This window comes from Dermacentor andersoni, chromosome 2 (assembly GCF_023375885.2).
Source record: "Dermacentor andersoni chromosome 2, qqDerAnde1_hic_scaffold, whole genome shotgun sequence".
Lineage (NCBI taxonomy): Eukaryota > Metazoa > Arthropoda > Arachnida > Ixodida > Ixodidae > Dermacentor > Dermacentor andersoni.
In genome coordinates this window covers 91,175,488-91,200,211 of record NC_092815.1, presented here as the reverse complement: position 1 = coordinate 91,200,211, position 24,724 = coordinate 91,175,488, and the positions used below count along the sequence as shown (strand labels likewise).

Sequence of the window (24,724 nt, the reverse complement as noted above, 5' to 3'; positions counted from 1 at the left end):
TTCTTTACCTTTGACCTAACTTTGTGAGTGCTGACTGCTGTCTTGCGCAATGGGTCATGAAGCGTCAGGGCTCTGCTAGCCACTGTCTTGCATGGAAAGGTCACAAAGGGTCAGAGCTTAATCCATCTTTATTGGTTATGCTGTAGTAGTAGTTATCAGGTTGACTTGTTTCGTTGAAGGAGTTTAGAAATTGTTGTTTACAGTGTGAGTGAATGCTGGCTCAAGAATGCAACGAGGAGCAGCATTTAGTCGCAGTGATGAGCACTGAGGAGACTGTTAGAATATTTTTACTAGAAACTCGAAGCGGAGCAGAGCAAGTAGTGAAGAATGGCTTAGAGTAAGAGTGCACACTCACTCGTAACAAAGCTGAGTGGTGTCGATACATAGAGACAAGACAGCAGCAGAATGAGACTGTTCTGTTCACAGGTGCAAACAAGTATGTTGAGAAACACTTTGTGCAGAACAAGTTTGGTTTGGTGTGTAGTGTGCGCAATTAACTCTAGTTTCTGTCAGGCATGTCTAGGGTGTTGGAGGGCCACAAGTTTAGTTTATGCTAAGCAAGTTGCTTCCTGGTGAGAACTTGTCCAAATTCGTTGTGTGATTTATACTTAATCTCATCAATTTCATTCAATTGTGGCCCTTTCGGTGGCAGTTGTCAGCTTTCTCTCTCCCCGTTTCCTTTGTGTGCTTGTATGTTTTCATATCTAATAATAATAATAATGTTTGCTGAACAAGAACAGCATTCCTTGTAAACACCAAAGAATGCTTTGCTTTAACTGGTTATTGACAGCATGTAGAATCTGCATAACTTCTTTTTCTGTGACACATACAAATAATTACGGATGAAGAATAACTTTGTGATAAAGCTAGACATGTCTTATAACGAAAGTATAGAGAAATGACAACAGAAGGAATGACAACTTGCCACCAAAGGGAACTGTGTCCCCATTTGGCTTAATTGTCTGTTGGCCTTCATATATACATTCCTTCTGGGGCAGGGGGAAGGAAAAAATGAGTTTTATAGAACCAATCCATAAGCTCTGCATCCATAGGACAAACAAATTGTAGATGGCCCCCTAGTTACCTCAAAGATATGATTTAGCAGTTTCTGCAAAAATTTGTGGATGATACACTGAAGCATTAGCACTACAACATTTGGTCTTGCATAAATTTTAAGGATGGCAAAAAACATTCTTCACCTTTGTGATGCACGATAATACTGGTTTCATTAATAATGACCCATAACTATTTTGTGAACTCTTGTAATCACCCAGTGTAGCACAGCATGTTTAACTACACTACAAATGTGCTTCACTGTTACTGCAGCAACACTTAATTTCTACCTACAGATGAGAGTACTGTGCCTGTAGGATCGAGGTACAGTTAGCAAAATGTAAGTGTTGTAGAGGTTGGTTTGCATGGGGCAGCCACGCAAGGGCACAATGCTCCCCCGCTTCGTAATGTACAGAGGCTCAACTGCAGGGTTCGTCGACCCTCCAACACAGCGCAGAGAAGACTCTGGTATGGGAACACCAACAAAGACAGTTTATTAACCCAAAATACACCACAGTGCGAGAGTCACCATGTTCACGGGCAAAGGCTCACTTCAAGACGGATCGAGTACGACTGTCCACTGTGCTAGGGCTTTCCGGGTAGCTGTCCACTGAGCACGAGACTGAGAAGTCGGGGGAGCCAAGGTCCCATGTAACCAACTTATGGACCTCTGAGCATCTGACGCGACATGAAGTGCTCAATGGAAGAGAGCTCAGATGGAGGGGCCGCCACTCGGGCGGCCAATCGGGGTGCATCCTGGTGATGTGTGCTCGCATTGTGTCTTGATACAGGGAGAGAGAAGCACAGTTTGCACGGGAAAGTAGCTCCAGCACACTAGTCATGTCTGCCATGTTGCCACTAAGGCAGCAGTTCCTGGAGATCAAGCTATGCACCACGCGTGAGCTGGGGGATGAGGTGTGTGAAGGACATCTGAATCCCCACAGTGTAGCATTGCAATGCAAGCTCTTTTGCAGTAACACAAACTTAGGCAGCTCTAAGGTTTGTAGAATTGATTGCCAGTTTATTTGGCAAAGCAGTGTCACAATGGTAGTGCAGAAATGACACAGGACAAAAAGAGGAGGATCACACAGGAGCTCCTTTTTGGTTCTGTTATTATTGTCCTACATCATCTCTATGCTACCATATTATACAGCAAAATTTTAGCTGTTATGTTGCTAATACAAGTGTGTGCTATCATGTTTCATTTCTTGAATCACTGTATGCATAGTTCTTGCTGCCAGTGAGAGGCAACTGAGGTTGCACTTCTCATGCTGATTATGCCACGCTTGCTCGTATTACAGTACGCTATGGACATTGCTAGCATTCTTCTGGCATAGCAGAGTTTGCTGTATTGTGTACTCAGTTGTGCTAGCTGCAAAGCGCCTGTATAATAAAGAAAAAGAGTATGTGCATTGTTCTTTTTCCATGCAGTCACTGTGAATTAAATGTCCTCACATGCATCATTCAACTTTTGCTTCTGTGGTGCTGGTTATCCATTCACTCAGCAAAAACACATTGGCATGCCAATACTTCACCTCACTTGTAGCAAAAGCTGTGAGCCATGTCGGTCAACCAAGAACGAAAAGCAGAAGAGAAGACTGTCCATTGTTGGGCTCTGATTGCTCTGTGCGTGACTTTGGTTGAATCAAACATTTAGCAGCTTGCTGTCGGCAAGCCCTTGCCCACATCCTGCGACATGCATTTAGTTTGCATTTTTGATTTGCTGACAGGGCTCATAGCATTCACTGTACGGAATTAAATTGACGAGATGAAGTGTTATTATGGCCACTTTAGGAGTGTCGTATGAACTTCCTTTCTCTATGTGCAACTCTTGCTGCAGTGTGGCTTCTTCAGGAGAGAAGCCAAGGAAGAACTGGAACGCTCAAAACGGGAGTCCTTAGCAGCTAGCAGTGCACCGCATTCACCCACAACAGAGGCTCTGCCCAGCATTCCTTCAGATGACCCCGAAGCCCGTACAAGTCTCCTCAGCTCGGAAAACCCCTGAGGCAAGCCCAGCTGGTGGTTTGCCATTCCTAAGCATGCTCAAGCATTGCATCTGTGCTAGTCACATTGTCGTCATGTTGCCTGGGGCACTTCACCTGTGGTATCTAGCTATGTTGTCTGCCTCCTAGTGCACTGTTCTGTGCTCTGCATTGACACGTTGCCCTTAGCACGCAGTGCAGCCTTGTTTTAGGATTTTTGACAAAGCTGACAATCTGCATTAAATTAGAACCATTAGAAGTTAGAGCAATAGGAGAGTTCTTCTGACATTCCAGTTGGTTGTACATGGTTATCTTGAGGAATATTTTATGTTGTTGTGTAAGACAGATGATGGTGTAAAATCGGTAACAGGGAAGTAAGGGTAGAACAGTAAAACACAAATGGCTACACTTGGAAGAGCTTCTTGCATTTTGTGTTGCTGCTGTTTGATACATGCAATTTTGCTTGAAATAACAGCTTTGGAGTGCTCCAGAGCATTTGAAACACTGCCAGATTCTCCTATTGTCACGTCTTTATAGCAACAACTGCCTGAATATATAGCATCTGGAGGCCCTTAGGTATCAAATGGTAATGTAATTGGAGCAATCAAAGAGAAAATTTTATTAGCATGGCTCAGGGCATTTCAATATATTGTGGCACATTTTATGGATGCATCATGTAATATATGTCAAGGTATCTATCTTATGAGGCCTTTATGGAGAGGCAGAAATTCAAACCCTAACGTAGGTGCACCGCTGGTCTGTGCATACATTTAACCCTTGCTTGTAGAATAGCCGAACAAATGCTTTTGAGCTGTCTGATGCTTTAAAAGGGCCCTGAACCACCCCTCGGGCTTGGTATAATAACATAGTCCGCGGGTCACATGCGTTGCTTTGAACATCTCAGCCAAGTTTTGCTGTCGTACACGGTGCATGGAGCTCGCAAGTGGATCGTGACCTCACCTTTCTCTCAAACGCTCTCGTTTCAACAGAAGGCCCTGTCCTCACTCTCTTCTGGACACTTTATTTTGTCATCGGACGCTTTATTTTGTGATTCCTTTAGACCGCTGTTATTGGCTGATAGCTGACGTCAAGCTGCGGTTGGCTACATGGCGTAGATATGGCGACCGCTGCAGGGTGCCGCCACGAGTCCACTGGCTAAGTGCACTGCGGCTCGCTGAGGACAACCGCGTTCGGCTTATGTTTTGCGCGTCGTAGGCACCAAAGGTGGAGGTCGTGGCGTCTACATTAACATACAAAATGAAATTTGAACTGTGCACTCCGGTGACACATAGAAGGCGGAGCGTTGAGGGCACACGCCCAACTGCGCCATAGCCAGTGCAAGGCATTGAAGATGGAACAGGAGCCCAGCAGAGGCCGTAGATATACATCAAGACATAGTTTACGTAGTACATTGTATTGCTTGGTTTCGTAGGGATCACATTGTAGTAGTATTTCTAAAAACGAGGTCATTTCTAGTTTTGTGGGAAATAAGGTTATATTGTTGTACAGTATGTAGTTATTTCCATTGTTCCATGGGGACATCTTTGTTTTGTTCCATTCACAAAACTGCCCTTGACTATGTTCATTTGCAGTGCATGGTGTACATAGGGTATGGATACAGCAAGTGCCATGTCTGGTTGTATTCAGTCTAGCATGATTGCATCTGAGGCCTTTGATCAGCATCATCTTGAATTGAGGCACACCTGTGTTGCATGCTTGATTAGCATAGTTTTATGATGTGGCTACTTCAGTCGTTCCTTGTAGAATCAAGTCTATCACTGCCAACAGTGAACTGAAGCCTTTGACTCATGCGCGACTATGGCTGATTGCTAGAACAAGGTTGTGTATGGTTGTGCTGGGGTTTGTGGTGATGTGATGATATCCTGTGATCTCTACTTAAATAGCTGATACCACAATTGTGCCTTATAGAAAACTTCTTGATGAGCACATGTGCTAGAGGTGCTGGCTGTATTTGGGACCTGGGCTGGAATGTTTCTTTTTCTTAACAGTTCTGTTTCACAAATTGCAAGGTCGCTTAGTTTGTTTTCTGCTGAGCTGCTGTTGTATGCATGCATGCAGGACTGTAAACATACCAACCACTTGTCATGGCAAATATAATGAAAGTTAGTGTTTCCTCACAAGAAATGTTATTCCAGCCCTAGTTCTCTCATTACGCTTTCTTTTATTTTTTTTTAGTTTGACCTGCATGGCATGCAGCAACCTAAATTTTTTGGCTCATATTGTACAGAATATATTTATCATGAAAATTATGATACTGCTGCTTAAAAACACTTTGTTAACAGCTGTGTAAAGGGATCTTCTATATTGTCCTAATGCGGCAGGCATACTTGGAGCTGCTGTGTTCTTGTGTCCTTCTATCGTTGCTGCGAGTTAAGTTCCTTGAGAAGGGTGCTATGTTTTGGCTTTTGAGGAAGCTTTGTGTGAATGATATTATTTTTCACTATTGTGTCCTTCTACACTTAAGCAGATAAAGATGTATATAGATGTTGTAGAAGAAACTGGTGTATAGATTACAACAAAAAAGAAAGAAAGAAAAACTGACGGGTGACCATCAAAACCATAGCCATGTTGATACACTCGACATTTTGAGAGATAGGCTTGATACAAAAGAAAACTCTTTGTCAAAGCTTTTTTTAAACTTCCTAGCAAATAAGTGTTGGTCAGCGATAAAGTGCTAACTTGGTACATGTTGCAACAAAAAACGATTAACAGTGCAAAATGCAGAACATAAGAAGGAGACAGCTCTTTGTCCATCTTCTTTCTTCTTATGTCCTGTTTCTTGCACAATTACTCTTTCTTTTTTTTAAATCTAAGTGTTAGTTGTTATTGCTATAGTATAAATAAGGACCATATTAAATGCAAGAAAGGCAGAGACTACATAATCGTGGTATCCAGTCTGATAAGTTCAACAGTGGCTCCTCTTGCATTTAGGTTGGTGCAAATTTTTCTGTTAATTTCATTCGACTGTTATGCTCATTGCAACTTCCTTATTGCATGATGTCTCATGCTGGCTGCTTTCATCTTTGGCTTTCCGAAGGCTTTTCAGAGTTGAGCATGTTCGGTAAGCTTTAGGATCACATATATGGCAAATCTGTGGCCATATTCTGGGGTTGTATTCTTTTGGGGTCAGTATCACTTTAAATGGTATTCACAGCGATAGTATTGCTTTCAAGGTACTCTTCTCCTAATTAAACCAATGGGCATTCTGTCATCTGGCATAACCGATTATAATCAGTTAATTGTGCCGCAGGGCAGAATACCCGTTGCTCTATTGAAATTCGAGCCAGGCACTACGCCCCACAAAAGTGAAGGTATCCCTCACAGTGGTCACTTGATAATGCGGCCTTTCACACATAAATGTAATGTTTTACATGTTCTTCAGGTATCCTGTAGATAACTGTCTATGCATGCAATTCTGTGTGCATGTATGCATAGTTTATTTAAATGTTTACTTAATCTTCCACTACTGTGAGAGGCTTAGCAGGGAGAAGGCTGCTTGTGTAATACATTTTTTTTTTTTTGTGAGGATGACGGCGTGTAATTGGCAAGCAGTTATGATTACAGTTGGTATCGAAAGTTTGAGAGCCATGGAATCTGAGGAAATGTTTAATTTCTGATCAGTTTCTGACCATAGCCAGTAAAACCATGGAACTTTGTGTTGTTCAGACGTGTCATTATGGGCTGGAAGTGTAATAGCAGGTAGTGTGCCCAGGCTGCGGAAGTAGTAAGCTTTTTCTCAGATCTCGTTATCCACAAACATTTGATACACACTGTACGTCTGATTGACAATGTTACTATGGCAGTGGTAATCATGGTCTGTGGTGCTGGACACTGTTGATTAGCTGCAGCAAAGAGTGGTGGTGTGAGAAATGGGCTGTATTGAAGACATATCCAGAGAAGCAAACATGTGTGAAGTTATGGACTGGAAACTCTGCAGACTGCCTCAATAAACAAGCATCTTAAGTGCCCTACAAAACACATGCTCATTCGTGCCATATGATCATGTGAGATTTTACATAAATGATTCTATATTCTCTCACGCGGTCATATGGGATTGTTAGGTGTCTAACCAATGGGGTGCACATGTTTTTTCAGTAAGGTGTCGGGACTGTATAAGCAAATCTCAGGCATAAGTGAAAGCAATCCAAAGGTTGTAAAAGTTGAGTGAAAGACAGTCAGAAGTAAAGAAAGGTAACTGAAGGCATTGTGGCAAGGTGCACAAAGTTTCCATAAGCTGTCAGGTGTTCCATTTCTATTCTCTCACATGTAAGTGCGAGGAATATATTTTTCTTACAACAATTGTGAATAACAATGTGCACTAAGAATGGGCTCCATGTATGCAGCAACGGTATTCAGCAAAGAATTACCGTAAAAACCGGAATATAGGTCGAACTTTTTTTCAAAAACCCATCGCGAAAAGTCGACCCTCGACTTATATACCGGACATTGGCGGAAAAACTACGGAAGTCTTGCAACAATGGGCGGATAAAGTAAACAGCCGCCTTCGCCATCGCCATCAGCAGCACGGCGGCGTGGCGACGCTGTGGCACACCGGCATTTAGCGTTTCCATTGTCGCAAAGTTATATTAATTAAAGGCTGCACTTTCATTTTGTTTCAAAATGAGCGGGAGCGGAAGCCGACGTCAATTCACCGTCGCCTTCAAGAAAAAGGCGATTGAGTACGCGGAAGCCCACGGCAACCTGGCGGCACAGCGCGAACTTGAAGTATCCGAAAAGAGCATTCGGTAGTGGCGGAGGCAAAAGCAACGTATTACAACTTGCAGCAACCAAAAGAAAACGTCATTTCGTGCCGGATCGCAGTGGACTGCAGAACTGGAAGGCAAGGTTGCGGAGTCCGTCCGCGAGCTGCGTGTAAGATCGCTGCCTGTGACTGCCGAATGCATCCGTTTGAAAGCGGTAGAGATCGCACGCGCCTATGGACTGGGCAGCGAGAAGCACTCGTCATCCGACTCTGATCAAAGGCGTTGCTCTGATTCGGAGTAGCGCTTGCGCACTTCGTGCCCTTCTGTGTACTGTACACCCGACGAACTTTTAACAGTATCGCGCGACCATCGACCCGCGTGTTTGTCAGCACCTTAACATCACGGCACGGAGCGGCGAAATAGCGAAAGTAAGGGCATGTGTACACATGCGCGTATCTCGTTTGTTTCGCTGCTCAGCGCCATTAATAAGGTGTTGACAAGCACGCGTGTCGATGATCGCGCGAAACCGCTAAAAACTTGGCCGGGTGCACATGCGAGCAGCATTTAAATAAATACTGTCACCATTGTGCAACCCCCCGAGTCGCATTTGTTTCAAGGTAAGGGTGTCATGTCTTTCGGTACTTTTGCCATTGAAAAGGATATTTTTTTTTTCATTTTGAGGATTCGTTAGTTGGGGGATCGACCTATATTCCGGTCCGACCTATAGTCCGGTTTTTACGGTAGTAATCAAATATTACTTATTTTAACTTTACCTCACTGTCATGTGAATCTGTGTGCTACATCTGGTAGCAGTATCAACATGGCTCTGTTAGTGTCAAACTTCACTTCATGTTTTATCATATTAAGATATTGCAATTCCTCTGATGCTACACACCTTCTTCTGATACTTCTGTGCAGTTTGATCCATTATTAACTGTAGTAACAGAGAATATCTATGTGGTACAGTTGCTTTTATAAGATTTTTAGGTGTTTAGCTAGTTTTTGAGGCAGATGCCCAAGTCTTATGTTTCACATCTTCAGGGATCAAGTGGCATAGCTTAGGAGATTTTCGAGACTAACATTAATCCTTTGCCTTGTATTAGGTCATGTAGTAGATTTATTGCTGTCTGCATTTTGTGGTTGGTGTTTTTTCTAATTTTGGACAAGGGTCTAGTATATCAGTGATTATGTCTAACATCATGTAATCATGCATGTACACAAAGCCATGCATGCAGCCATTGTGCTGCTGAGTTATGACTTAAAATTCATGGATCATATATGTGGGGACAAGTGTACAGGGTGATTGATCATCTGTTATTTATGACAGTTCATACGATTGTCAGTGTGCTTTTTGTGTTCATTGCTCATCATGTATTGATTTCATTCTCATTGCAGCCAGAACATGTTGCCTTGTAGTTGAGCGCTGTATCAGGCTTCTCAAATTTGCCATCATGCATAGATTTCATGTAGCAAAGTTCAACATGAAAATATTGCAGTTAGGTCTTTCTACAATGCTGTTATATTCACACACCTTTTTTGTAAGAGTATTAGAGAGCCAGAATAAAGTCTACTGTTTTATTAAGAAAATTTTGTCATGTTTGTTTTGGCAGTCTACAAGACTGCAGTAAATTAATGGACTGATTTTGTTTTTCGTGTTGTGTTCATTACAATGACATAAATTCACTGCGATAAGCAGTCAAGTCCTATGAAACTGGTTTGGTCTCTAAGTAACGTCCCGCTGATTGCACCAAAGTTGAGTGGTTGTCACCAGCAAACAGGAAGATGTACAGAAAGTTTGGAATAGAAAGAATCGAGATGTGAAAATAAGAATGGTAAAATTTCAAAGACGTGAGACAGTCCTAACTGGTGCAATTAAGTGCCAAAATGGAGTAATTGAAGTTGAAGGTCAGCTGAAGATGAAGATTGTACAGAAGCTATGACTGAAAATCAGTGCTCAATAAGTCTGAACATTCAGAGAACACCCGGAAACCTTTGCAGAAGCAGTGAGAGAAGTGGAGTGAGCGATAAGAATTTCAGGTCAACTGCTTATTGCAGTAAATGACTCAAGTCTGTGAAGAATCTTGAGACTATTGGTATTTTTTTATTTGAAGTAATGCGTAGACATTATACCTGTAACAGCAACAATTTTGATGCTGCAACATTACCTAATAACTTCTTTGCCTCACTAAAATAGACCTGAGGTTGATAGTGCTATTAATGCTATGATTTACTACCCCTAAATGAAAGTCATTTTAGCCCAATTAAAGATTCATATCACAGTGTCTCAGTCCTCATTGTACCTGGAGGAGAAAATGCTGCAAAATATAGGTGGCTTAGTCAAGTGATTTGTAACTTTATTTACATATCCACAAACAGCTGGTTCACCCTCTTTGATGAGAACAGTTGCGCAATTCGCAACTAGTTCCAGTTGCATTGGATGGTTGTTGTACACATACCATCACAAAGTGCATGCACAAGTGGCAGCTCAAAACCAGTTGGAGCATCCAGGGGAATCTTCAGGTTCTCTAGATTGAAAAGACTACTACACCACTCTGGTGTAACTTGCATTAGATTATCACTAGCAGGATATGGTATGAATGTGGCATTCATGTTGTGGGCCATGTGAAGGTGGCACTAGAACAGGGTAATAAATACCTGTAATCATAATGCAAAACTGAATCTAAAGTTCACATTGGTGGTTTGCATGATTGCTTTCTTAAGGCATAAATGACTCATTACATGAACAACATAAATAATCTAACAGGACATCACAGAACAGGCACAAGACATGTTTAGTGCATTGAAAAAAATTGTGAAATACAAATCACAAAGTTAGCACAGCAAGAAAAGATGACCATTGCTCTTGAATAAAGCTGTGCACACACATCACAGATACAGTGCAATCCTGTTCGGCATATCACCACTTACTCAAGTTAAGAGGAAATGTGAAAACATGAAGATCCATAAAGATGACCACTGATACAAACTTGCAATTGTAACAGAAAACAAAATAATGTGGAATGCTTCCAAAGGCTGTTAACATGGTCTATTGTTTGGGGTATACATGATTATAAAGCATCGCTTGGTGTTAAAAAATATGACACTGTTGTAAGAGTAGAAAAAAACTACGAACAACTAGCATGCTTTAATACTGTAAATAGCACTAGTGCCTCGCCTCAAATGATACATAGTGTTGTCTTCTACTTGTGATGAAATTGGCACATAGCACATATTTATTCAAGCAAGTCTGTTATGGCAATGTTGATTTGGTGCTGTATGATTCACCAAACTTTTGCTAGCAGTGGTAAATTTTCTGAATTATGACCCAATGACCATTCCATGGTCACTCAAAGAGCAGGTACTTTGGCTTTTCCCACTTGCAGATAACACTACTGTTAGTATATAATTCTCGCAGGACTAGTTACTGCGGGTCGCATTCAGCTGGACTTCGCATATAGAATGAACAAGAAAAGACCAGTACTTGTTGCAATCAGTACATGACCACATACAATACATGAGCATGTTCATGTATATTATATATACTATGCAAATAAATATTACTATCATTAACTATTTAATGCTTAGTAAAATGAGACCACTGCAGTAATACAGATTATAAGTACACAGCATGAATCATCACCCATCCTTCATTATGTACTGCCTGAAATCAAGTGCGTTCATCAACTGATTGGTTGTCGAACCACAATCTTTGCTTGACTTCTAATGGAATTATTATGCAGAAACCACATATTCTGTTACACATAGCAAAGGCATTGACTCAAACTTGCATACAGGGTGTCCCAGCTAATATTAGTCAAGATGTTTAAAAATATATATATATATGCAGAAGACACAGTGCGAGATAATATCGTAAGACCTGCAGTGTTCAGTTGTCAGACCTGTGACTGCCAAACACCGTAGCCCTTTTAATTCTATCTTGCACCATGTTTTTTAAGTCGCTTTTTTCATTGAGTAGCTTGGACAACGTTAGCAGGGACATATGATATAATGAATTGCAATATGCACAAGGGTTGTGTTGATAGTGTCTTGATATTGGTGAAGCCTATTCAATAAATTTTGGTTTATAATTCACCACATGAGCATTTGTTATTAAAGAAGAGCAAGAGAAACGTGCCACACTCGCTGGTCAAAAGGGGCATACCATATATTGCAACAGCATGTTGACTGCAGAAAGGAAGCCAATTTTATTCTTGCACAGCTACCATGCACAGCTCCTGCTTCTTTAAGGAATTAAGCAGCACGGTATGTGAACATAACGAAATATTACTTCCAGTAGAAAATCTAAAATAACTTGACTTTATGCTCATGGAACAGCAGAATTTTGCCCATGAAGTGCATGGAAATAAAGGAAATTAAATTTTCCCACAAACTGCCTCGAAAATATTTTTGGCTGCCTTTAGCATTTGCTACCTGTCAGTACATGTTTGTTAGGCTACTGCATATGCGCACAATGACGTGTGGATTGCAGGCAAAAGGAAGATAAAATTAAGCATGTTGTCATTCAAGGTCTTGAGAGTGTTAAGCACTCATGAACCAACGAAATCACTGCTGGCAAGGACAAAGTTTTGATAGTGGCATTCTTCCTTCTGCCTGCCATATATCTCATATCAAGCTTGGTTTTAGTTGAATTACGTTAATTTAATGCTTCAATCATTTGTCCTTGCACTTTTATAATAAGGCTGAGAAGTAGAAAGTGTGTATATGTGCTACTGGTTCACCATATCTCGTTCTGCACTACAGTTGTACTGTTGCAACATGCAGGCGAAAGCCACATGATGGTACACTAACAAATATTTTAGCCAACGGCCATGCAAAGTTATTCTTAGGTATAGGTACACGTTGCATAGTGTATTCAGGTCACTGCTACAAACGCTTTCCATACAAACTGGCAATGTACAGTTAAAACTTGCAAAAATCACAATGTGGATCTGCAGGCTTGAAGAGACATGTCTCTTGTCAGTAATAATCACTTTGGGCTATTTGAACCATGGAAGCATTTTATATCCATGAATTTGTATACTGTGATGTACCTTTTACTCTGCTGCTGAGCTTGCATTGAGGCCAGGTTGGCGCTTGATACAAGGAAGCACTCCGTCAGAGTAATGTTCTGCACTGTCATGACCTAGATTAAATATTTTACAGCATGTTCCTATTATAGTTCTGCATCTGTCTTGTTTTTTTACTTTCCAAAGCAATGGGCACAGAGCAAGAAGAAAGAAAAAAGAAAGTCCAACAGAACATTGTCACCACAAATCGTACAGGTAGCAGGCACACCTCTGAGCTAGGTGCAGTCTCCTGTGTGCCTCGCAGGGAATAGTCTCAAATGAGAGGTGCAAGGTGTCCCAGAACCGTCACCGCTGGACGACGAAAAGTTTAGAGGTCACACTTTGCACTTCACTTGTCGCCATATTAATACAACACGTGCTGAACCATTCAAGGCATTGATGTGCCACTTTTCAACCAGCAATTATGCTAGTCATGCTCAGCCAAGATCCTTGACATCTTCGGTACTGCCTTCTATCTGTTCCTGGAGCACTTTCAGGTCGGCGGCACCCATCATCATGCTCTTGCGGAAGAACTCCTTCTCAGCCTCCACGTCGGCTTTCGTAACGGTGAACTCGTTCCACTCATTGTCGTTCTCCTCCTGCAGAAGCTTCTCCAGTGCCTCGCGCTGTCGCCGGCGGAAGAAGCCCAACTGCAGGGAAATGAGATGTACAGAACATTTTGAGCCTTCCGTTGCATGCAAAATGCGATCTCTGAGGCTGGCAAGCAAGTATTATGCACCTGTGAAATGCGTAAAAAAAATACAGAGGTTTACTTGGCATTCACTGAAGTGATCTTGATGAATTTTATTGTTTAGAGGGCCTCTCACCATGGTTAAGCATTGTCAACAGACAAAGCGCAGTGGGTAGAGCATGCGCACTGATGATCGTGTCTGTGAAGTATCAGACTGCTGCATGGCATGAAAACAGCTGAAAATTTCAAACGAGAAAGCCCAGTCGAATAGCTGTCAGTTAGACGTGTTGGTAAACGTGCATGATGGAAAAGCGCTGCTAAAATGAAGGCTTAGGAAAAACACAGGACAAAGCGCTTTTTTTTAGTAAAGTGTTACATATTAACAGATGGAGAAGGGCCCTTTGTACCAGAAAAAACATTTAGAATAGCTGTCAGTTGGGTGTGTTGGAAAACGTTTATGATAGAAAAGCACTGCTAAAATGGAGCCTTAGGAGTGCTTTGTGAAAGTGGATCATCCACTTTCATATCAATTAATTTATCACTTCTTTAGTTCAATTAATAAGTACAAGGAATTTCCCCTGTGTTGTTCTTCGTGTCTTTGTTGGCATCTTATGACATGATTAATAAAGTCGGTCCCTTGGTTAATCCCCTTTCTTCTCATTCAGTACATAATGAGGGCCTCAAATCTGGCAAGATTGATGACTTCAGGCAGCATGTGTGGGTTTATTGACCAGTTGCCTTCACCCAAAAAGATCACGTACTCATGATGCCTGCAGCAGAAAGGATGTTCCACATCCGCCGCCAAGGTTTACGAGTGGTGGCGCTGGCTAACACTCTCAGGGTTAGTTCTAGTAGTAAGACACAAAAACCCCAGAAAGTGGATGGAAAATGGCGCCTCGGTAGCTCGTAAAGGGAGACGAGAGATCATTCCCCACCTGCGGCAAGTTGTTTTTTCAACCACTTTCATTTCTATCAATTTATCATTTCTTTAATTCAATAAGCACAATTTCCCCTATGTTGTCCTTGGTGTCATTGTTCATTTAATTATATATTAACATATATATATATATATATATAAAGAGGCAGGGCATTTTCGTCTCTTGTAGGGGCTCAAAACATGAATGTTCATAAAACACTTCATTGAAAACAACCAACAAACCCGACAAAAAGCCATTGTAAAAGCTGAAGTAGCAGGGTACTTGGTGCATCCTGTGACTCTGGAAAGCTTCCGATCACGTACGTGTGTTAGGCACCCACCCACATTACCAAGAAAAATAAATGCGACTTTGTCCCACAATCAAACATTGGTAATTTAAAAGAAACACACCTCGTGCTTCGGGCTCGCATGTTTAGCAGTTCTTGTTTCTTTCGGAGTAAAATTTACCCGTAAAGCTATGATGTAACTGTGCAGAAAGCTTCTGTTCATTATTTGCTAAATTTAACCGGGTGTTTCGAGGGTTCTTAACGGTGTAAACATTAAAGGTTCCAATACCAGTTATTGTTGGTACGTTGTTGTTGAAGCTCATTCAGGTTATTATATACATACGTGAACCAGTCCAGCGATAATCAGAGAGAAGAGGATGAGGCCAGAGAAGGCGCTTGCTGCGATGATCCAAGTGGCCACCTTCTCTGCCGGTGGAGGGCCTTCCTTCTGGAAGACAGTTGCCACCTGACAGAAGAAAACAAACAAATGTGGTTTTATTTTATTTCAGCAAAACACTGCTTATGCCGCCGCATCACAAGCTCACAAGTGTTTTCGAGGCGTGAGAATGTGTCTGCCTGCAAGATATCATCGGCAAACTTTAAATGTGTATATATATATATATATATATATATGTATATATATATATATATATATTGCACCATGGGCAGGATCCAAACTTGTGTGTGCTGCTTGGGAGATGGGCATTCTACAATGAAACTAATCCGGCAGCTCATAAATGAAGTTCAGTAATGTGGAAAGCTGGGTGAGTTGGTAATTAACCATCATACCTTGGTGGTGAAGCAGCGCACTGACAAGGTCAGTGTGAAGACACACTAGAAATCACAACATGACAAAAAAAAAAACAGAGAGTGTTGTGTTTTCTTGTGTCTTCGCATTGTCTTTGCCAGTGTGCTGCTTCACCACTAAAGCTCATAAATAGCCCCAACAATCAATATAGCTAGCTGCTACATGGCCTCCAAAATTTCTGGCGCGGCGTGTTGCTCCACGCTGGAGATCACGGTGGCTCATGATTGTGCTGAGTAGTGCCGCACTGTCACCAGGTCACTACATACACTAAGGTCCGTAATTATAAAACACACTAACACTCTCACCAGGTGGCCGAGCACATAATCAATCAAGCCATACGTCACCGTTTTAGTGGTAGCTTTTAGGAATTAAAGGAGATGGAACAAGCCAAGGGACAATAGGTGAAATCCAGTAAGGGGAGGACGTTTGAGGTCTAGTGTGTTAATTTTGCTCAAAGTATACGCAGATATGCGTAAGTTTTGTTTTTCATTTCTTTTTTGACACTGACACCTGTGTGTGCAGTTCCTGCTGTACAGAGCTGAGGAGACCACATCGCCACGTAGTTAGCCAACAGGCACAATGCATCGCCACAAGTGGTTTGGTTTATTTAGGAGTGAACAGGGGAGTCATCTGAAGATAGTGTTTTTGTATATATTACGTGAAAGTTACTATATGCACGCCTGTCTGTGTTATACCCAGTAGCACTCACTCGAAAGTATGCGAACAGATGTGCGAAGACATGTACATGTGCACATAATAATAATAATAATAATAATAATAATAATAATAATAATAATAATAATAATAATAATAATAATAATAATGGGGTTTTAAGATGCCAGAACGACATTTGATTGTGAGTTATGCTGTAGGGGGAGAGGACTCCAGATTAAGTTTGATCACCTGGGGTTCTTTAAGGTGCACGAGCGTTTTAGCATTTCGCCCCCGTCTGAAAGCGGCCGCCGCGGCCGTGTGCGAACCCGCGACCTCGTTCTCAACGGCGCAACGCCATAGTCACTGGGCTATCTGGATGGGTCACCTATAATAGATTTAGTGTATAGCAATGGTATACTAGCGTATATATACGACATAAGCAGAGCTGGTGATGAGATCTTGTGACGCTGAAGCTGTCAAGGGCACTGAATGCGGACACTATATTTACACATCAGCATGGTGTCATGCGCCATAGACAATGCCTTGCCACATGAGTGTGAGCCTCTGGACCGACAGAATCGTCAAGGAGTGCGCACGTGTGGGCTTGCACGTCACACTACGTAAAACCTGACTAAACCTGGCTACATAGGTATTGAACCTGGCTAGAAGAATAAGCTGCTCTTTTGTAACTCTTGACATTTGTTCAGTGAGGAAACCTGAGTTAACACATCAGAGAAGCATAGCAGTAGGCACCTGCTTACGTAGCCAACATCTCTTTCCCACACGCTATCCGCTGGCTGTGTGCCGTAATTTAGTGACGTACTGCAGATTTTGTGAATGATAATCCTTGTTTTATAAAAAGAGCAGCCCTACTCCATCGCATAGCAAGACGTTGCGAGGTTTAATTCAAAATTATTTACAAATTAGCTATTAAAAAATCATAAAGTGTTGGCCATTCGCTGCAATATCAGTGACATCACCGAATTTTCTGTGTTATAGTGGTGTCGTCACCTTGTCAGATTATCGTTGCTTTCCTCATTGTAGAACAGATTGATGAATGTAACATGCACTCAGAAGTTTGAGCTTGACATTGACTAGTTGAAAATATTGCAGTTATTTCAATCAAATAATTTCAAAACAGAGTAATTTAATCACACGGATTGACAAATGGTGCGCACCATGACACAAATTGTGTCTGACCACTGCATATCAAAATTTGTGACGAAAGTGAGACAAGAAAGTAAACAGCGCATAGTGTTGAAGTCTAGGAAGCTGCCTTTGTTTTTGCTTACAAATGTACACAAGATTATCTCAATAATCGCAGAATATTTAGCAAAACAATTTGACATACTGACGAGCCCAGCATTCAGTACTTCTAAAGCAAGATGACTTACACGAATCTCCTTGCGGGATTGAGGGTCAGTCAAGAAGGTTGTGTTGTCCAGGATCTTCAGGTAACCTTCAGAGCCAACGCTGAACGCATACCAGGAACCCTTAAAGTAGCAAATGAAAGGCAGGTGGCTAATTATTACATATAAAAGATCAGCGTCGTGTGACACTGAGAGGCTCGTAACCAGGTAGAGGGTTGTCAAGCACCAAATTGGTTGGGTCACACTAGCTTTCGCGCACTGCTCTCTCTCTCTCTCTCTCTCTATATATATATATATATATATATATATATATATATATATATATATATATCGTTTTTCCTTCGTTCATGCGGAGGCACGAGTGATCACTTATGTTATACAGTGCGTACTGACAATGATCAAATTAAACAAGAGTGTAGGTTCGGTTTGTGCTTACATGTGGTATACGCCATAGGTATACACCACTTTGGTTAAATGTTAGACCCACTACGCAGAGTGCGGGCAAGGGATGAGAACACGACCGCGTGATCCAATCACAGTTCATTGTTAGACGTCTGTTGTTGGTTTCCTGTCGATTATGGGCACATTTTCTGTCAACGGAACAAATGGCGTGCTGACACATGCTGTGCCAGCCGAATGATCATCCGACATGTTGCCACTGTTGTGCTTCGCCAGTTTGCATCTCAAGTGTGTAAGAACGCCATCATGTACAAGACATCGTGCGAGGTTTAAAGTTGTATTTTCTCATTTGCCTAGACGCCTAGTGGTAAAGTCAAATGCATGTAACATGGGCGAAACGCGTGTATCCCGCGGCCACCGTCTCATGCTGTCAAAGAGAGTTAAGATGATGATGACGTGAGTACTCCTTTCGAAATCGGGCGCTGGCACATGCCATCAAGCCAATTCTTTTAATATTTATGGTGTATCTAAAGATTTAAATACTTTGGGTGCTGCGGAACAACGAGTGCCCTCAGACGTGCTGCAAATGAACCATACCGATTCCTGGTCTGACCCGGTAGCCCCACCGTATCGACAGGACGTCGATTACGCTGATGGCCACTGCAGTCCGTACAGTCGGTATTTTAGCGTGACCTGGAGAGTTGGAATAGACTCAGTTGAAAAAAATAAAACAAAGAAACTTTCACCTGGTTTCTCCACAATGCTTAATTTCCCAAAGAATAGGAGTTGTGATATTATCATTTCACCGTTGTTAAAATTATGACCCGGTTGCTTTCTCGTTCAGTGCGCTTCTGTGTAGCATTGACCGACTGACCAACCGACCCGATCGAATGAGTGAATAAATGAATCTTTCAGTTTGCCATTGTCACTGCCAACTTGTTTTGTATACCGCTGCTATGCTAGAAAGCCAACTTAACATTTTGCAAACACGAAATGCCCATGAGACAAAATTAATCATTATATGAGGTTAGTGGTGATCATGTTGAGTGGTATCGCGTGCTGCCAATATAGTGATTGTCTTTTTGCTTTGTTCTGGTTGCCTGGTATTTCAGAGCATGGAGATCGCTTGGAATGAATTAGTAATAATGATTGATCGTTTGTTTACTAGAAAATTAGAAGCTGAGGCTGCTAACGCCTCAGCAGCGGCCAGCGTAGGGAGGAAGGGGTATGGGAATAATGGACACGGAGAGAGGATAGCCGAAATGATGCTATAAAGGAGGCCAACCTTTGCGTGTTAAACATCGTATCCGCTTTACAATGCGAAAAAAAAAAAACTAGAACGGTAGCTTGGTGGGGCAGTCTAAATTTGCTTGCAGCAACGGTCTGTAATACCAAGGAATTATAGAAATATAAGAAATGCGTTGAACCATTCCTATCGCTCACACAGATCGTGAGAGTATTGTTGGAAACATCGGCTCAAGTTACGTACTACGCCCTGCATAAACGTTCAGTGAATGCGATATGTGTCTATGGGTATCAAGTGATGTTTGTATTCCACCGCGAGTATCCTGACGTGTATTAAAGCGAGAATGTAGGTAAAAAAAATTATGGGCTCTTACGTGCTAAAACCACAAGATGATTATGAGGCACGCCGTAGTGGGGGACTCCGGAAACCGCGAGTATCCTGACGTGTATTAAACCGAGAATGTAGGTAAAAAAAATTATGGGCTTTTACGTGCTAAAACCACAAGATGATTATGAGGCACGCTGTAGTGGGGGACTCCGGAAATTTGGACCACCCGGGTTTCTTTAAAGGGCCCCTCACCAGGCCCCATGGCAAATTTTGGTTATACGCTGGAAGTTGTTACATGTCCTTTAGGGAGCGTTCTGCCACAAACATTTTTCAAATCGGCTCATTAATAGCCGAGATATCAATATTTCAGCAGGCGGGCTCCACTGCCAAGCTAGACGCTCTCTTCACTCACCCCGTCTAGCCTCCACAAGCGCAATTCCTTCCCTGCGTTCTCCCATACCGGACCTCGAGGATCGCGTGACACATATGTCACAGGCCCCGCCTTCATTCTTTTTTCTCCTCGATTTTCTTTTCCTGCGCTACGCATTTCCGCTGACCACGCCGCGCACGAGCTGTTGTCTCGTCCACGCAGCGCACGAATTTGCGCACTGTGCACAAGGAAACATGACTAGTGGTATAATTCAGTGCTACACGAATACTGAGACAGAATAAGCGGATCGCAGAGCGTGATCACGCGCTGGAACACGGTAGAAAATTGCATAGTTTCGGTACCTGCGCACGTGACCGTGCCGTGACCGTACCTGCGCACGTGACGGCTGGATCGGCGCGCCGACGGCGAGCCCTTTCACGGGCGAGTTCTCGCTGCCGCTCGCCCAGCGCTGCCCGTTCCTAGGGGGAACGCAGAATGCGTGGCCGTCCCAGCCGTTTTCCGAGACTGAACTGAACGGAAACGAAGCCGGCGCAGCGCGCGCGAAACCCTGTCCTGCCCTTTCCCTACCCGGTTGAAGCGAAACGGCTCTGATTGGTTGCGCGCGTGGCGTGAGCGCGCGCCTATGCAGCTGGAATCCTTACTAATGACTCACACTCCGGCGCCGGCGCAGCTGTCAACTAATCGAAACGCCCTTTCCCACACCTGCTCTGCTCTAGGAGCAACTGGGTTTTTGCGTGACTGCGACAACGCCACCTGTGAACCAATAATAGATGCTTCGCTTGAAAAGTGATAGCAAGCCATGGTATATCAGCCGACTGAACGAAAAACACGAGACCTAAGCTTATACTCACAGCTTGTCTCGTGAACTCTTCCATGTTGACGACAACAGACAGTATTATCTGGGCAATCTTCTGTCTGGTGAGAAACGGCCCGAAGTTGCATCTGATTTCGTGACAGAGTGAAGTCTTGCAGTTCTGCAAGGAGAGAAAGCTCGACCATGTTACCCATAGGATGTTCGATACATGTGCAGCGCGTTTTCCTCCCAGACGACTGTCTCAGTTCATTAAAAATATAGAATTCGAGAAAAAAAAAAGAAATGTTGATATTTAGAGACTGTGCTTCTCGCAGTGGCGGAGTTCGAAATTTAAGCGATAATCGTCAGAACCAATGTTAGTTAACAGTATTCTGCTGATTAACTTTTCGTGTAATTACTTAAAGAGGCGTTTTATGTACCTGTAACTAATTTTAGACAATGTGGATCAATTTTAATTTCCTCTGCTGGTAATCTTTTCTATCCATAATTATCCATACTGAAGCAGAAAAACTATCTCATTTAAAAATTCAGCAAAAGCCAGTTCTTTAAATTTATTTGTTTATTTATCGCTGCAAAGAAGAAAACTACCTTTGAGTGAAGCTTGAAATGATGAGGTTGTCTGTAGTCAGTGGTACGCTAAGACCGCAGTGGCCAATACATCGCTGTCCAACTAAACTAAAAAGAAGGTATGAATGCGCCAGCCATGCATTTACGTTTGCTTATTTCCGCGACGTCATGTCAGAAACCTCCTTTAATGATACCAAAACAAGAAATAAGTTCACAGGAAACTGCAGGCATGAAGTGACGAGCAGTAGTTGAACAAGGAATGTCGCTAAAATCAACATTTCGACAAGAAGGCTTGTTGAAACGTTGACTTCAGCGACATTTCGACGTTGACTAGCGACATTCCGCCAGCTAAACTCGACGTTTCTTACCAGAGGCGGCACATTCTGGTAGAGCAGAGCGGTGAGTTTTTCGGAGTGCGGGGACTCGGGTTCAGGCACCGACCGCTGGACGCGGCCGCCCAGGCTGCCGTTCCGCGTGGCGAGCACGTCGGGCCGCGAATCGTCGTCGCTCTTTCGTCCGGCCTGGTCGCCCTCGATGCTTTTGACCACTCCCTCCATGTTGCGGCAAGTGCCGGGCACGAACAGGTCACCCTGCAACACCTGCACAGCACAAGAACAATGGGACCAGCGCAATCAATCAATCAATCAATCAATCAATCAATCAATCAATCAATCAATCAATCACACACACACACACACACACCGTAATCAGTACTAAAGCCCCTTAAACTTCGTAAAGCTGCGACACTCTCCACTTCCGCCTTCACTCCTCTTGTTTCTCCTCTCTTTCACGCTCCCTCCTCGACGGTGGCGCCACATACACTGCTCGAGCGTAGCAACGGCGCTAACATGCGCTCGCTCCTCGCCACTCCGTAGACCACGGAGGAAGGAAACTAAGGAGAGGCCCTGACGTCACTCTTTGTGAAGCAAAAGTGAAGCCGGAATTTGGCGTTGCTCATGGCGATGCTCCGCCTTTTGGGCCACCCTCCTCTCTTGTTTACATCTTTCGCGAAACCACGCCGCGCTGCGCGTGGTGTCGCGCGCTCGCGCAACATCTGACAGAGCACGGTGCAGGTAACACATCGCAACAAGACACGGTGATTAACGCAAACCCACCCACTCAGCGCCTTTGCCACTGCCCGAAACCTACCAGAGCAACACGTGTGAGCGCTCAAAACCATAACAACGCCGCCATTGTGGCCCAAAAGGCGTGGCCATACAACAAAAAAAATAAAAAAGCAGCAAAAAAATGAGAACCTACTACGTCATTTCCGCCACACTTTTCTCCTAGCGCGCGGAGGGGGTAGGGCCTCTCCTTAGTTTCCTTCCTCCGTGCCGTAGACGCTTTTCGAGCAAAAATGGCGCTGAAGCAAGGCTCGAGGGCCCACGTGATGCTATTAGGCCAATAGCGACGCGGCGGCGACCTCAGCCAGAGCGCGCGAGGAGGAGGCGGCATTCTTCAAAGCGTGGCACTACTTTACGAAGTTTAAGGGGTTTTAATCAGTACATCTAAGCAGTGCCTCCTGTCGTCGCTTGAATTCAGTATATTGTCTCATACGATTGCAAATGTTGACGGAGAATCGCCTGGTCAGGGTAGAATATCAGCTCTTGGCTTTGCCATTGAGAGTGTAGGAGAGGGGGCCCACTGGCTGTGACACCTATTAGCTTTTTGCTAAGCGTTTTGTCGAAGTGAAAGATGGAAAGGGTGTACAGTTGTCTAAGAGTGCAAACTGCACTCTAAAAGCAGTTGAACCTTTTGGGGTGTATATTTTTCACACAGCGATAATCGTCATCTGTCTTGCGCCCGCATTTCCTTTCTTTAACGCTGCGAACCTGGTACTTCCAAGTCACGAACGGCATGTGCATTATCAGCATGACATAGCATTCTCGACAGGATAGTAGCGAGCGCAGCGTTTTCAAGAAAAAAAAAAACGCGGCAAGACAGATGACGATTATTGTTGTGTGGCAAATATACACCTCAAAGGGTGTATATTTGTTTAAGAGTGCAGTCGAAGTGAAGCATTCTCATCTCAATGTACTGTCAGGCATTCTGGCCACTTATGAAGGGCAGCATCTTTCAAAAACATTCAGGCTCGTTAGACCTTCTGGCACACACACACACACACACACACACACACACACACACACACACACACACACACACACACACACACACACACACACACACACGCACACGCACACACACACACACACAAGCACACACACACACACACACACACACACACACACACACACACACACACACACACACACACACATATATATATATATATCACGTGGGTTGCCACGCGCATAACGCCAATATGGACGGCATTTTGAATCCTGAGTAAGCTCACTGAAACAACCAAACAACCGACATCGATGGAGTTAAAGTTAAACTGATGAATTGCATTAAAAAGGAAAATAACACTTAAGGATGTGGCAACTATAGTTACCCGTGGCTTTTCTCTTTTTGTATCAAGGAGTGATCACATGAATAGATCGGCGCCTAACACAATATACCGTAGAATACCGTATATATTACGAAGGCTTCCGAATTTTAGCACGTTAAATTTGCTTCTTGCATTACATTCAGGTACTAAGGTTCGCAAAAGATTTTATAAATGTTTCTTATTTCTCTTAAATCAACAAAAATAAAGTGTTCAATATAGTCTTATTAGGTGTAGATAACAATATTCTTTGCCTATTTAACAGCTCCGAAATTGTATGTTATAAGCTAAGTTTAGTATTATATGCGACACTTTAAGGCAGATGCCGATATACTCTTCTTTTAAATATGTGACAGCCGTAAATACCCTAATTTGCTTGACGAAGGCGATGGGTTTCTCCGATTCGCTGAAAACGTAGGGCACGCGGACAGATAGCTGAACTTGCTGTATTGGACTTGCGTACAGCTTGGCGAGCTGGAAAAGACAGAAAAGGAGACATGAATGGGTAAACTCTGTGTTATTTCTTCTTTGTGTGAAATACAGAAGTGCTGTCATTATCAATAAGTAAGTAAGTAAGGTAAACAAAGGTAAGCTAAAGTAAGCAAAATGAGGTAAGGTAAGTAAGTAAAGTAAGGTAAGATAAAGTAGCGTCAGTAAGTACAGTAATGTAAGTAAGTAAGGTAAGATAAAGAAGCGTCAGTAAGTACAGTAATGTAAGTAAGCAAAGTAAGGTAAGGTAAAGTAAGCAAGGTAAGTAAGTTAATAAATGGAACCTTATTATCAAGGACACAAAAGCGCATACAAAATTATTTGGACAGATAGCCTAATGTGGTTATAGTGGCCTGCCCAATAGAATATACAACAAAATGTGTGCAAGTCAGCTAAGAGGGGGCGAAAGTTATGCCAATACCGAGTCGACCTGAATAAAAACTGTTGAATTTAAAAGGGACCTTAACCATCCCTCGAGCTTGGTGAAATAA

The 24,724-nt window shown here is 42.9% G+C and overlaps 2 protein-coding genes across 2 annotated transcripts in view; one reads left to right on the top strand and one right to left on the bottom strand.

Annotated features, from left to right (window-relative positions):
• The window catches only part of LOC126542023 (integrin alpha-9-like), an 89,848-nt gene extending 80,502 nt beyond the window's left edge, over positions 1 to 9,346 (top strand). Inside the window, exon 27 of the mRNA XM_050188989.2 lies at positions 2,894 to 9,346. Coding sequence (XP_050044946.1) covers positions 2,894 to 3,058 — 165 coding nt within the window. The 3' untranslated portion in view covers positions 3,059 to 9,346. The remainder of the gene's footprint in view (positions 1 to 2,893) is intronic.
• LOC126542022 (integrin alpha-9-like) overlaps positions 5,541 to 24,724 on the bottom strand; it is a 72,352-nt gene continuing 53,168 nt past the window's right edge. Inside the window, exons 22-27 of the mRNA XM_050188988.3 lie at positions 24,111 to 24,218; positions 21,664 to 21,894; positions 20,766 to 20,888; positions 17,576 to 17,674; positions 15,063 to 15,185; positions 5,541 to 13,475 (exon numbers count right to left, since the gene is read on the bottom strand). Of these exons, the coding sequence (XP_050044945.1) occupies positions 13,263 to 13,475; positions 15,063 to 15,185; positions 17,576 to 17,674; positions 20,766 to 20,888; positions 21,664 to 21,894; positions 24,111 to 24,218 (897 nt within the window). The 3' untranslated portion in view covers positions 5,541 to 13,262. The remainder of the gene's footprint in view (positions 13,476 to 15,062; positions 15,186 to 17,575; positions 17,675 to 20,765; positions 20,889 to 21,663; positions 21,895 to 24,110; positions 24,219 to 24,724) is intronic.